Genomic DNA, 14,133 nt, shown 5'->3' with positions numbered 1-14,133 from the left:
TCCGATACTCTTGCGATCTTACTTTCGCAGTAAAGAATTTACACATTCCATCATCGAATGACATGTTGGCTTCCACGTTCGTTTTTGGCTAATAAGAAAATTATCGATCTTTATTGTGTAACGTTTAATAATAGCAAAATCGTACCTGTACGTTTGTGTACTTAAGATAAGACAAAATCTGATACTATGGAAACTAAACTCGTTTTTTCCATAAGGTGTTGATTTTCCCCACAATTCAAAATTGAAATGGAACGCGAAAGTTTATAATCTTATTAATATGTTTTATAAGTTTGACGCTCCCTTTGATTTTATTAATCAGTGATCTCGATACTAACTCCCTTAGAACTAGCTAGAATAGAACTTAGCTATTAGCAATGGCTATTGTTGCTCACATCAAACGAAAATTATTTTCAGAAAATGTTTCGCTATAGTATCGATATTCCCTTGGATGTCAGCAATCTCGTTACTTTTATTGGCATTAACTGTAATAAAGTGTCTCTCTATTAATAGAAACTAATGAAAAATTCCTCCGTTCCCCTAACAATGAATAGCTATAAAGCCTTCTTCTGTTCCAGCTCACGTAACCAACACTTACAAGAAATGGAACTTATAAAGATATGAATCGTATAATGCGCTCTCAAGTCGACATGAGACTAGTGGTGGTGTATTTTTTCGCTACGACCTTAATCTCCGGTTGCCATGGAGACCAGAAGGATGAAGCTGATGCGTATATGAGCCGGTTTGTCGCTGATCTGTGGCTGGAGGGAGCAGACGTGGTTAAGATCATTTGGCGGGACTGTTCTAAGAAAGTTTGTATTTTGTTTGTTCTAGCATACGAATATTATACAAAGATTCTTCTGTGCCTGCTTTTTCAGAAAAGTCTGTCCGAGTACCTACTCGGACCTAAAGGGATGTTCACAAGTTAATAAGCTGGCGTATAAGTTTTTAAAATAATAAAGAGATAAAGTTCAGTAAATTTTAACGAAAAGTTTTAGTTTTTCACAGTTCAACCACAATATTAAGTTCGAAGTTCCAACATCAGCTAGAAAAATTTAATTTAACTGAAATATTGGCGAAATTCAAAAATAAATTACATACAAATAAGTAGGTATTATGTGTAGTTTTAGCTTAGCTCATACGTGTGCTGAATTACAATTTGTACTATTTCTCATTCAAAAATTCCATAACGAACGTTCATAGTTTAAAATTCAGTCCTAGCTCGGTCTGCTATTTCCAAACTTTCTCGTTTGTGTTTGGCGTTTCAAAATTGTATTGGAAACGAGAGGTTAAAATAATATTGATCTTTTGTTTGTTAAAATTGGTTTAGGAATAATTATTCCAGGTGTGTACAATCGTCAGAATTAGACTCTACATTTTGTTAGAAAATCGTACCTATTTCAACTTGATAAGAGTTCAATGTGTGGCTTAATTGTTACAGTTTCCCAGAAGGGTCTTGGTAGTACTTACCGATTTTTTGCACATTGTAACTGTAGTTATATCGTAAAATGAAGACTTTCTTTGAAAAAGATGTTCATTATACACCACTAAATTTTTATCACCGAAAAAATTTTAACAGGTTATGTAGAAACGTGTGAAAAATTTAAAGCAAAAGAAAAATAAATGTTTTTCATAAAGTTAATTTTTTTATTAAATTTTCTTTAGTCCGTATTTTACGCGTCACAGCTGGGTCACTCCGCTGCTCGCTATAGTAGTCGTACGCGCTCGCACGTTGCATCGATCTGTCTGTCTCGCTCACGCCTCGACCACACTTTTAGTGTTATTATTAAATACTTAGCTAACTTAGACCATTTTGAATTCTAATAAGTGTCACATTATCGTACTTAAATAGTGCTAGCGACGCGTGTGTCAATAAATTACCAATTTTAGGAGGATATTTTGAGTCACTTTATTTTACTCTTTTTTTTGCACAAATGGGATCAGTATCAATAACTCATTACCCAGAATTTTTTTTTTCGGTGATTAAAATTTAGTGGTGTATTCTACAGAACGTACATACCTTCTATGTGAGATAGTTAGCAAACATACTAAGGCCATTGTTTAAAAATTCTTTGTTAGCGACTCAAGGTAAAGGGAAATAGTTTTACTTACGGGCCCATTTGTACATACGCGAGCAATCCTCAGTGGATCAACGCTAAGACATGCGACTAGATCAAAAAGAATACGTTGTAGGGACAATGATTGTCATATCTCAAGGGATTTCACTTAGGATGAAAGCTAGGAACGTTTTATGCCCATTTTTCATTAGATAGAACTGACAAGAAGTCGTTTCTTGAAATGAATAGTTTTTTGTTTTATTTGAGACTAGCCTCTGCCTGGGTTTGCCCGCGTGGATTTTGATAAAATTGTTGTACTCAATAGTTATTCTCATGTATCCTCTCAGGTACGCTAAAACACTATTAAGTTACTTTAAAATCCTTTGAGTAGTGTTAACGTGAAGTCGAAACAAACATCCATCACATCCACACAAATATACACGCGTATTGACCCTAAAACTGTTCCTGCTTCTTATTTATTTTTGGCTTACTTATTATTTCATTACCATTTCCCTAATGAACGTTTATCCATCAAATACATTTCAGCTGGTCGACGTGAAGGATGTTATCGACCACAAGGAGTACTTCCCGAAGTTCCTCCGGTGCATGAAGCGGAAAACTCTGAGGGCCCTCGACCGCTCGCTCAGCCCAGACGTTGTGCCCATCGCTGACGGAGTCAATCTGGTCCGGTTCGAACTAGTCGACCGGTCCGGGAATATTGTTCCGGAAAATGAGACAAGGTTTGTAAAAAGTATTTTAGTTACATAATGGAGTTCTGGAAACCGGTCTGGAAATACATATTGTGTCGGAAAATGAGACCAGCGATAAGTTTTAGTTTTTTCTGATGGATTCAACTTGGTACGGTTAAAAGTGTTTGAACTAGTAGAAACTCAGACAATGAAATAAGATAAATTACTAATACAAAACTTGAGTTACTTGTGACTCAATAACGAGACCTGATTTTCTCACTACTTATCTCCTGTCTGCTAAAGTGGCTTCTTCAGGTGGAGTCAAGTGGTCGACAAGTTCAATCGGCACGTATCAAACTAGTTGACCCCTCTTAAGTACTAAAGAACAAGATAACTTTTCCTTTGAGTCCGAATAACGATCATGATCATAGTCTTTAATAAAAAGTTTGTCCATAGTTTTGAAGGTGTTGAAAAGTAATTGAGTACACGTTTTATTTCAATTTGGGCATCATGCATTGTTGAACTTAGCCCTGTAATTTTGCAAATTGAATTCTGTAATTAGATGGGCAAACAAGTTGGGACAAAAGGTTCACTGTGCATAAAACTTAAAATTGAAGTCTCTCGAGCTCGACCGTCCAATTTGCTCGAATATTACATCCATTGACGTCGACAAAGACAGTTTGTTTGGCACTTTTAACTAACTAGTTAGTCCTTAATAACAATTAGGACTATGAAGTTCGATTGCTTAAATCAAATTAAGTATTAAATTGACAACTTTGCGAACTTCAAACTTTAAAAAACTTCTTTCCAAAATATGGTTTTAAAATGTAAAGTTGAGGTGAGTTAAGGTTGTGCGGGCTTCTAAATGGAAACTCCATCCATCGCTTGAAATTGTTAGTAAACTAACAGTGGGTTAGTTTAGATTGTAATTTAACTACGTCAAATTATAATCTGACGGAATTCACAAAATTACCTAGGTTTAGATAATTTACTACCCATATCAAAATAATTTTAATATGCTAAGAGTTTCCGGAGGCTTAATGACTAAAACCACAAATGGATTATTAGCGCCGATGGTAAAAGCTTTAAATTTCCTGTGTACCGTATTTTAATTAAATGTTCATATTTGAAATGGGTTAACCATTTCAAATATGAACATAAAATAATAATGAAACATCATTATTATTTTATGAAACTAAAGCTAAAGAACACTTTAGCCAAATTACATTCCATTAGGAAAAGTCAATTGTCAGCGTGATATTGCTTTTCACACAGAAGGTAACCCCTTCCAACCTTGTTATTATTGAAAATGAATGTAATCACAAGATCAGAATAAAGAAAAATAGAGACCACACACCTACGTATATTTTGGTTTCATGGTTCAGCCGCCAAAATAACATAATTAATTCCATTTTTTCGTAGTGTTTTTTGTATAACTATCAGACATACCTACATTTAGGAATTTTATATTTGATGCTGAATTTTTGTTGGAATGTGTTTAAAAACAGCTTTTTCGTCACTGGTATTTAAAAATACAGCCCTGGTTGCCCAGCCTGCCAATTGTTCTGAAAATAGTCTGAAAAACTACCGTATAACATCGTTGGGTACATTTTTATGTAATAAAAGTCTATTACAAACAAATCCAATTTGTTAAAAAGTGATATGTACTCGTCATCTGACCCAGATTCTAGTTCGCAATCAAACTAGTGTAAATTACCTTTTCCAATTAATTTGAACTGGCTTTTCACATCCCAATATTTTAAATTTCATAGAATTTTTGGATTTGGGATTGAACCATGTAGCCCTGTTTTTTAGATTAGTTAATATATTTCATGTTTTATGCCTAATATAATTTATTATATAAATACCTACAGTAAAACTTTATCAGTCAAAAATAAATTCCACAGAAGTGCGGGAAAAACATTAAAAAGTGGTATTAAAATTAATAATTACATACGTAAGTAATCAGTAAATAAAAGGTTAGCAAAATGTAATGTAGTAGGTAGCAACCTTTAAGAGACAGAAGTAGGCCTTAGAGGAATTTGCTGTATTGCTACTTTGTTACGAAACATACAAGTACAAATGTGTTAAGCATACGTGTGCATACGCGTAAAAGAAAATTAGTAGTAACTTCGTATCTTTACAACGAACACACAATATTGACAAAAAGGCAACTTTGTCTCCAAGGCGGTATATTGTTTGTTATATCATGCTATGATATTTGAAACACTCACAAATAGCTGGCGAGAAAATACACTGAACGACAATTTTCTGTCTGAAAGAAAACTAATTTTATTTTTAATATTGCTTAATTTTAGGTGCTATTATTAGCGTCTTTGTCCAATTCAGAGGCTATTAATGTAAATTAAATACTTATTGTTTTACAAAGAGTAAAAATACTTGTAGGTAGTTATATTTGAAAACAAAATAATTCATTCATAATAATTTACTATAATAACTTTTTCTCCACTTGGACCTACTCTACCTAATTATTATTTCACAGAACTTCAATTGGTTTTAATTCAATCAATTTTATTTATCGGTTTTTATAATGTCAAATAGGTTTAGTTACAGAGACGTTAATATGTAAGTATTGTAAATGAATGGAATTCAGTCAACGAAACATTACAGTCGAGAAATAAATTAATATCAACGTCTGATATAAATAGACTCTGATCCAGTGAACCGAGAGCTCTTTTTAATGTAAATCAGCTGAATTTTAATTTGAATGTTTCTACTGTTCGCTTTTAGAAGTCAAGTTACTTTGACAAAATGACGAAGGTTTTGTCCAAAATCTAAGACTGATATTATTTCAGGCAGGACCTCGTCATATAGTTTTAACTACACTAAATACTGCATGGAAATCTTTTACTCTTGGTAATAAAATCCAGCTTAAGTTTACGAAGCACTTAAGATTTATATGCAAGACGTGGTTTTGTACCCAAAATAGAACCCTTGCGTGGGTTTAAAAGACTTATTAAACGTCGCATGGGGCTATTTTTGGAATAACACTTAATCAGTAAAGAAAGGGGACAGCAATATCCTTCTGCTGTCCTTTACATCCAGCTTCGGGCTTTTCAGTTCATTGTCATAACCAAAAAGTACCCTTATCAACCCTTACTGGGAGCAATTTTTAATCTACAATAGATTTTTGCGTTCCTAACTACGAATATTATCAAGGTCACTTTCAAAAAAGTTCACACACTCACTGCTATAACCAATTAATTGACTAAATTTTTATATGAAAATGAAATTAATATTCTCTACATTTTTATTTTGTAAGCAACATCTATTTGTGGTATCCATCGGTAACCTAAACAAATATTATCATCGAATGTGTGTTTCATTTAATTCAGCCTTTTGGTTATACAGACCTCGAAAATTATACCCCTAGTCAAAGAATTATGTCAAAGCCCACCATGTTATAATTAATTTTGAAAAACGCATTAACTTAAAAAAGAGAGGATAAAAATTATATGTTTGTAAATTTATATCCAAGCTCACTTAGCATAATTGTATGTGTAGGTTTTATAAAAAAATCAAACAACATTTATTTCTCATTAAAAACCTTACAGTCACTTACATGAGAAATTAACAAATATGTAGGTAGGTAAATCACAAGTTGTCCAATAGCCAGAACAAGCAGATATACTTCTGCGGACTTAATCAATATTTAATATGTTTTACCAGCTCATGGACTGAAAAAGAACTGGAAGAAGGGGAATGGAGGACATTAGCGTTACAAAGGATGGCGAAAGTGCTCCGGACACATGTCATCAAGTTTGATTTTGAAGACGGAAAGACTCTCGATAAAGGTCAGACACACCATTAACATCTTTCATAGATTTTCTATATACGAATACTAAAGAGGAAAGATTTGCTTGTTTGAATTGAATAGGCTCCATAACTACTGGATTGATTTGAAAAATTCTTGCACAATTGCTTGATGAACACAGGCTATAAAATATTTTTAAAAGTCATCGCTCACCGGGTCAGCTAGTTATTAATGTTATTAAGCTGACGAGTTCATTTATTTGGTTAAATGCGCTTATCTCAGGAACTAACTGGTTCTATTTAAATAAAATATGTTTGTGTTAATAAGAGCAAAGCAGCAATGAAAATTTTTGAGAAAATATGAAAAAAATATTCAAATCAGTTACATGCGTACGAAGTCACAGGCACAGCTAGTTTATACACAAGTATATTTCTTTGCCGATAAGTTTTACATAATCTGGTTTTACATCCCAGAGAGACAATTGTTTTCACATTTGAAACGCTCAGGGATTTGCTTAACATAAAGTCCTTATGGAAATATTGATACAAAAATGAAATCATAAAGCTACGGCAAGGATAATGTACTAAAAATTCCTTCCTTACATACATTTCGGGGATTTGAGGTCGTATTTTTTGTGAGAAAAGTGGTTTAATATTACCAAATTTGTTCTAGGCAACGTGGAAACTGGAATTTGTTAATAAGTTAGTGCTAGAACCGCGTAATGTACCTACTGTCACTTTTGGGAATTCCTTGCATGAAACAATGTAAACAAAAAGGATAATTTGTCGGCCGTTTGGTGTAGTGGTTCAGAACGGACTACTATGCTGAGAGGTCCCGGGTTCGATTCCCGGCCGGGCAAAAGTTGAGATGATGAATTTTAATTTCTGTGACGGGTCTGGGTGTTACTATGTATAATATGTATGTATTTACAAAAAAAAGTATTTAACACTAGAGTGCTCGCGCCCCTAAATACTCCTAGAGTGCTCGCGCGGGTGACATATGTCCCCCATTATGATATGGGTTTATTTTTGCTAATCTTATTTAATACAAGTAAAACAATTTATAATATTAAACATCAACTATATTTCTTACTAAATAATTAAAAAAAAGTGAGAAATTATTTCATGAACTCTTATTATAAACCAAAAGAAATACTTCAATATTTTTCAAATATTTTAGAGTCGAAGAGACCAAAGTAGTTTAAATAGTCGTTTGACCCGTTATTTTGGCAAAAATATCACCTAATTAGAAAGTTAATCAATAGATTGATCTTATTCTGTGATATTTTGATCACAACTCGGGCACGATATGATTTGATGATCTGGACAAAAACGCCTATTCCACTTGTTATATTTGCTTACGAGTGCTTCGATTTCTTGCTCTTGTGCAATAAACACATCGTCCTTTGCCACAATACTGGCAAGTTTTGTGCTAGTTGGTGTTGTCGCAAGCCCAGAAGAATCCTGGTTTTTAATTTTACAGTCCTAGGTAAGTTATTACTACATTGCATACAATCTAAAACAACTACTTTCTTGCATCAGTTTATGCTTATAAAACAATATAATTATTGTAAATGTTTAAAAAATGGTTAAATATTATAACTTTGAGCTTACATGAAAGTAAACTTGATTTTAAACCGCGACGATAGGGGATCAAACAATTCCTCAAGTGCTCGCGCGGGGGACATGCGTCACCCAAACACTTTAAATGTTTTCTGCACTCACGTTGATGCGTCTAGCAAGATGGCGTTATTACTAAAATGTGCGACAATACATGCTCGAAGAATACATGAGAAGGCAGCACTGTAGCTCGATACCTTGAAAAAATATTTACAAATTTTACACCCTGGGTGACATATGTCACCCGCGCGAGCACTCTAGTGTTAAGTATGTATAATCCGTTGTCTAGTGCCCATAGTACAAGCTTTGCTTAGTTTGGGACTAGAAGCGTAGTGTAAAATGTCCAAGAATATATTTTTTAAATTTTATAATTACAAAATATCTTTTACAGTGGAATACCGAGGCCGACGGCGTCATCAAATGATGACCATGATGATGTTCGGTATAGTCTCCATCGGCATGGTGTTAGTTCCCATGGGCTTCCAATTCCTAGCCGTACTCGGCGGGAAAGCCTTATTGCTAGCCAAAATGGCGCTTATCCTAGCTTCTATCCAAGGACTTAAGAAGGTAAGCAAATCAAAATGTATTTCATATTACTAACAATACAAAGTCAAATTGAAATAACCCACGCGTTCTAACACATGACATTTTCTGATGACATTATTACTAACAAGTACAAAATTAAATTGAACCACATACAAAGTAACATAACAATTTAGAGCCTTACAAATCCTTAACAATGTGCTCTAATTTTTGTTTCATACGCATTACACAGACCTTTATTCTTTTTCGCCATTGTTTCTCGTGGTTTTAATAAAACTTTATGAAATATTATGGAAAGAAGAAACAGTGTACTGTAATTTATTAAGCTTGCGAACTAAGTTTGTTTGAAAGAAAGTGATTTTGCGCATACTTACAATATTATTAACACATCCATGTTTTTGTAATGGATGAATTTAACATACTAACCATAAAGTTAACATTTTCTTCTAGGTAGAACCTAATTATGATGGGTATCATGAGAGGGGGAAGGTATGAATTTACTTAACCAGACTCCATTTTATTTCTTTCTCTCCTTTCTCCTTAACCTGAAGTTAGTAGAAATTTGAATAACTCAATAGTGAACTGATTAATCATAATAATAACTTAAGTAACAGTAATAAATTAAATTGTCACCTACTAGGCTTAGAGCACATTACTAAAAATTCCCTTGGTAACCTGTTAACAGATGTTCTGTTCTAGATTGCTTCAAGTCCGGTAAACTACGGCTTCTACCACTCCTACCCATACGACCCCTACTACGAAAAGAGGAGCCGAGACGATTGGCCTCAACCTGGACTGATGCCCGCAACGCCACCTCCTTCGATGTCCGTACAAAACCCCTGGCCTAACAGTAACAGCCCAGTAGTTAAAATCGACCGATCAATAGAACACGGCAAGGATTTCAAGCACACTGACGTAGTGACGTGGAAGCCAGAGCTGCCTAAAGCTGTCAAGCAAGAGGCTGAAGCAAGGATATACCCAGTGTACCCTGGCCCTGATGGCACTCCGCCTATATTTACTTCTATCGACGCTCCCACTCCTCTTACTGATATAACTACTAGACCCGGAGATGTGCAGGCTGATTACGCATTGGAACTGCCCTACAATGGACTCCGTTTTCAAAGTCCCACTACTGTCGTTTCAGCTTGACGTATTTGTGCACCTGTTCCGCGCTCTGTATAACGTTGTGACCGGCATGTACTCATACTTGTCCCAAGTGCTATATCCTGATAGACATGTTTTTTATTCCTCATATTATTGATGTTTTAGTGTAGTAAATTAAATAAATAGTATTATTGTGGGCTTATATTTTATTTTCAAAATTTTCCTAGTAAAGTACTTTATGATACAGTAGAGTTTAGATCAGAGTTAACGTTAAAAAACTTCAAACCACAGATATGGATTAGAGTAGATACAGCAAGTTGATCGTCAAAGCGTGCCATTCCGATATGTCCAAATGGACATACATGGTCGAGTGATGTTCATGTAATCCGATTACAACAATCGGTTACGATGATTTTACGAGGACAGTAGTACGAACACGGTAGAAAGAAGAAATTATTTACGGATTGAGAATTGTAATTAACAGCACAAGTAACAAATAATTAATTAGAATAAAGTAGCAGTAGAAGAAGTATAAAGTAGCATTGTTTTTAATACATATCCTGCGATGTACTCTTAAGAGTTAAAACCATGGTCCCTGTATGTGGTGCACTCATACCGATCCCAAGGAACCGTACTTACTCATAACAATAAGACACACACTGATGCATGTATTCATGCACTTGACAAATTTATGTCTTGAAACGCTGGTAGGGTAAAAAAAATAACGAGATTTGATGATTTGTAAGAATTAATTTATTTTAAAAAGGTAAATAAAGATGTTTTTGATTTTGTATTTAACAAATTATCAGTTTTATCGGAATTAATTAATTTTCGAATCGAGTTGCACGATATCATTCGATGACTTTGCAAATGCAATACGATGATACGATTACTTTTACGTTGCGGCAATCACTAAAATTCGCTAAAATGACACTAATGACGTTTAAAAAGTGGCACGCTCGGTTTCATACAATTTTTGACACATGCTGCATCTATCCATATCTGTGCTTCAACCACACCAACGCGTGCAGATCGCGCCGGCGATGGCGATCTGCACGCGTTGGTGTGGTTGAGGCAACTCATTCAATCGTCATCCTAATTGAGTAGTATGCGCCATAACTCAAATTGAGATAGGACCCAATTAGGTTCGGTTTAAAAATATGGAGATTTTGTCTGATTCCGTGATTTATGCTTCATAATAACACCACTTTCCGTTGCCACTAAATTACAATACGTAGTAAGCATTTATTATACCTTCACGATACATTGTGTACGATACATTGAAATAATAAAGCAATGCATTAGTTATTAAAAAAATCTTTCACCGTTAATGTTAATAGTTAGTCGCTTTTATTGCTCGAAGTTGTTTCTAGTTTTACACTCTACACCGTCAACATAATGGACGTTAAAACCACATGACGTAGTTACCTTCTGTGTATTTCTGACATTTGCACAATAGTACGACAGCAAACAATGCAATTTATTATCTTTGCTCGGTTCATTATTTGCCTCTAATCTGACAAACGCAGTAGCTATTTACGTTAATATGGCATAGATTGCTTAGTTAATGTAATTGAAGAAATGAGAGCAAAAAAGTAGGTGTGTCCTTGTTTTACCTATGTGGGCCGACGGAACAATTTAGGTGTCTGTTGATTTATCTGATTACGTTAAGATATTGGCCTGTATCCTAACGCAATGCTCATATTATAAATGTAATTGTACATTTCCATACATCACTTGTGAAAAAAAGACTTCAATGCTATCATGTAATTAATCCAAAAAGCCTGCAATTTATAAAACTGTAGACATAAATTCTTCAATATAAAAGTCACATTAGGCTGCGTTTAGACGCTATTGTAGCATCTTCGTTTCAGACTTTGTGTGCCTGTTAGGTTTAGAATTTATTGCAAAACTGCCTTTACATCTCAGTTCACCTGTAAGTAAGATAAAGCCCCGAAACTACTGTCTTTATCAAAAACACATCATTTAGGATAGTCAGAAGTCAAACTTCTCTGAAATTAAACCTATCTCTACTTATTTCACTAAAATTCCTAAACGAACCAAACAGGCAGACAAAAATACTACTTTATTTTGTATTACGTATCGGGAAAAAATGTGTTGTTATTTTGTGAGGAAAAACAATTCGGATTTGATTATAGTCATTTCGTTTGTCTACATCAGATATGGATCAACTTGACCATAGGACAGGTTTAGTTTTAATGTGATTATTGTTTCCTTAGAAAATTTTAGAATGAAAACACGTAGAAATGAATCATTTAACAAGGAAAACTCTACGATTCACTAAAAGTAAAGTACAGTCGTCGTCTTTTCAGCCGAAAGACGTCCACTGCTGGACAAAGGCTTCCACAAAGACCGGTGCTGCGCCGCTCGCATCCAGGCACCTCCTGCGACCTTCACCAGATCGTCGGCCACTTAGTGGGAGGCCTGCCCACGCAACGTCTTCCGCTCGTGGTCGCCACTCCAGAACTTTCCTGCCCTGAAAAGTACAGCACAAATACTTAATTAAAATGCATACCTACTTCTATTTAAACATCTTGCTAAGCCAGACATAATGAAAATCTCCTTTTTGTTAGTGAAACTTTAATAATGTAGCAAGTCCATAAACTATAGCTAATATAACCGAGGTTGTTAAACCTTTATTATGACCATTATTAGCTATCCCACGGGGGCGAGCGAGTAAAATCAGTTTTCCTAGAGAAGGTTCATTGTGCGGATAAAAGTTACCAAAAATAATGATAATATTAATAATATCGTAAATAGCTCAAAAACCATGTTTTAGTAATGTTAAAATTAAGATTGCTTCAATCAGTTATGATTAGGTTAGAAATAGATGTTACCATCACAAATTCTCTACAAGAGTTGAATTGATCATGTTTGTAAGTGAATAATTTACATATAAATTACTAATTAGAACTGTCTATTATTTGTATAGTTAAACAAAATTTAAACCGGAGCTGAAAATTTACAAGTATAACCGAGGACTGAAACATACAAAACAAAAATAATTTATGCTTATAGATACATCTGCATATCTAAATTCTTCAACGAAGAGTTGATTGATCGGATATTGATTGCTCATTAATGAGATAAAAGGAGAGTGGGATTTTAATAGGTACTAAGTTGATGATTCCGATGTAATACGAGTATGATATTATAATGAAAGAATAGCTGTAAACTCATTCCATGCCACTAAAAGTTGGCTAGTAGTTCCTGTAAATAAGGTATAATTAAGAAATCAAATAGATTACAGCGATGTTTATAATGATTAAAAGACAGACTACATGCGAATCATTTAGTGTGCCAAGCATAGAAAACAACTGAACTGGAATCAACCATTGTTGATTTTCTTAATAACCAATGAAAGTTTCGAGAACTTTGCTCAAATCTCAATACACTGAACTAACAAAGTTATCTTGGATCCCGCTGAGATGCCAAAGGAGTTTGGATTGTTGTTTAATTACAAATGAAAACGGATATTTGGCATTTAAGAATATTAAAAAAATAAGAATAAAAATTCTAGGACCTATTAATTTCTCAGAATTAATAATAAAGTTAAACTACACACAATTTTTTTCTCAGGCTGGGTTGCACTATTTTACTTTTTAACTTTAACAAACGTCAAAAATCTGTCGAACTTCATACAAAAAGCACCGGTTATCGTTATAGTTACCGTTAAAGTTAGGTGGTGAAATTCAGCCTTGTTGTATTTTTTTTATATTTTTCTTTGATTGTAATAAAAAGTAAATATTTAGTTCAGCAGGCCTTAACACATTTATTTTTACGTTAAGCATAAACTAACTGAAAATATTTGCTTTCCTTTTCCTGTTTTTATTTCACATTGTTATCAGGAAGGTTAATATAATAACCGTGTTTTGACATGTTTTATCATTGTAAATCTCTAAACTACTAATCTAATTTTTTATCAATTATGTCATAAATAGAAAGTAGTAAAAAAGTAGAAATGTTCAGTAGTAAAATCGACAGTAATATCAGGCTATACATTTTTGTTACAAACAAAATAGCTTTTATTACAAAAAGATAAGACGTCACTATTTTTAGTTTGACGTCCTTATATTTATATTAAAAATGATATTGTCAAAGTTTTTATTTCTGACCAAATCTTAAGTAAATAAAACGTAAACCATGTCTCAATAGGAAATGATTATAGCGAACAAGTTTATTATTTACTAATTTTATCACTGAACAATAGCAAATATTTACCTTAACCTAAGTTTCAGAAGAGATTGCTCTTCTAAGTTGTTTTCTAGGAAACGAGCAATCATAGAGTCGGTTATTGGAAAGGATGTTAAGGAAATTGAGTAAGTGCG

At 33.9% G+C, this 14,133-nt stretch overlaps 1 protein-coding gene across 2 annotated transcripts; it reads left to right on the top strand.

Moving 5' to 3' along the window:
• Window positions 1-579: 579 nt before the first annotated feature.
• Osi23 (DUF1676 domain-containing protein Osi23) lies at window positions 580-9,977 on the top strand. Of its 2 annotated transcripts, XM_028323014.1 has the most exons (6): window positions 580-809; window positions 2,601-2,794; window positions 6,434-6,558; window positions 8,529-8,704; window positions 9,131-9,169; window positions 9,380-9,977. In XM_028323014.1, exons 1-6 carry the CDS (start codon window positions 618-620, stop codon window positions 9,827-9,829), a joined length of 1,176 nt encoding a protein of 391 aa, XP_028178815.1. In that variant the 5' UTR covers window positions 580-617; the 3' UTR covers window positions 9,830-9,977. The 2 variants fall into 2 exon arrangements, with proteins under 2 accessions (XP_028178815.1, XP_028178816.1); XM_028323015.1 differs by lacking the exon at window positions 9,131-9,169 and having other exon boundaries at window positions 9,380-9,829.
• The last annotated feature ends 4,156 nt before the right edge of the window (window positions 9,978-14,133 follow it).

This window comes from Ostrinia furnacalis, unplaced genomic scaffold (assembly GCF_004193835.3).
Source record: "Ostrinia furnacalis isolate ACB-3 unplaced genomic scaffold, ASM419383v2 OfSCF0587, whole genome shotgun sequence".
NCBI classification, from domain to species: domain Eukaryota; kingdom Metazoa; phylum Arthropoda; class Insecta; order Lepidoptera; family Crambidae; genus Ostrinia; species Ostrinia furnacalis.
The sequence above is the reverse complement of the archived record's forward strand: the minus strand, read 5'-3'. Positions and strand labels throughout refer to the sequence as shown.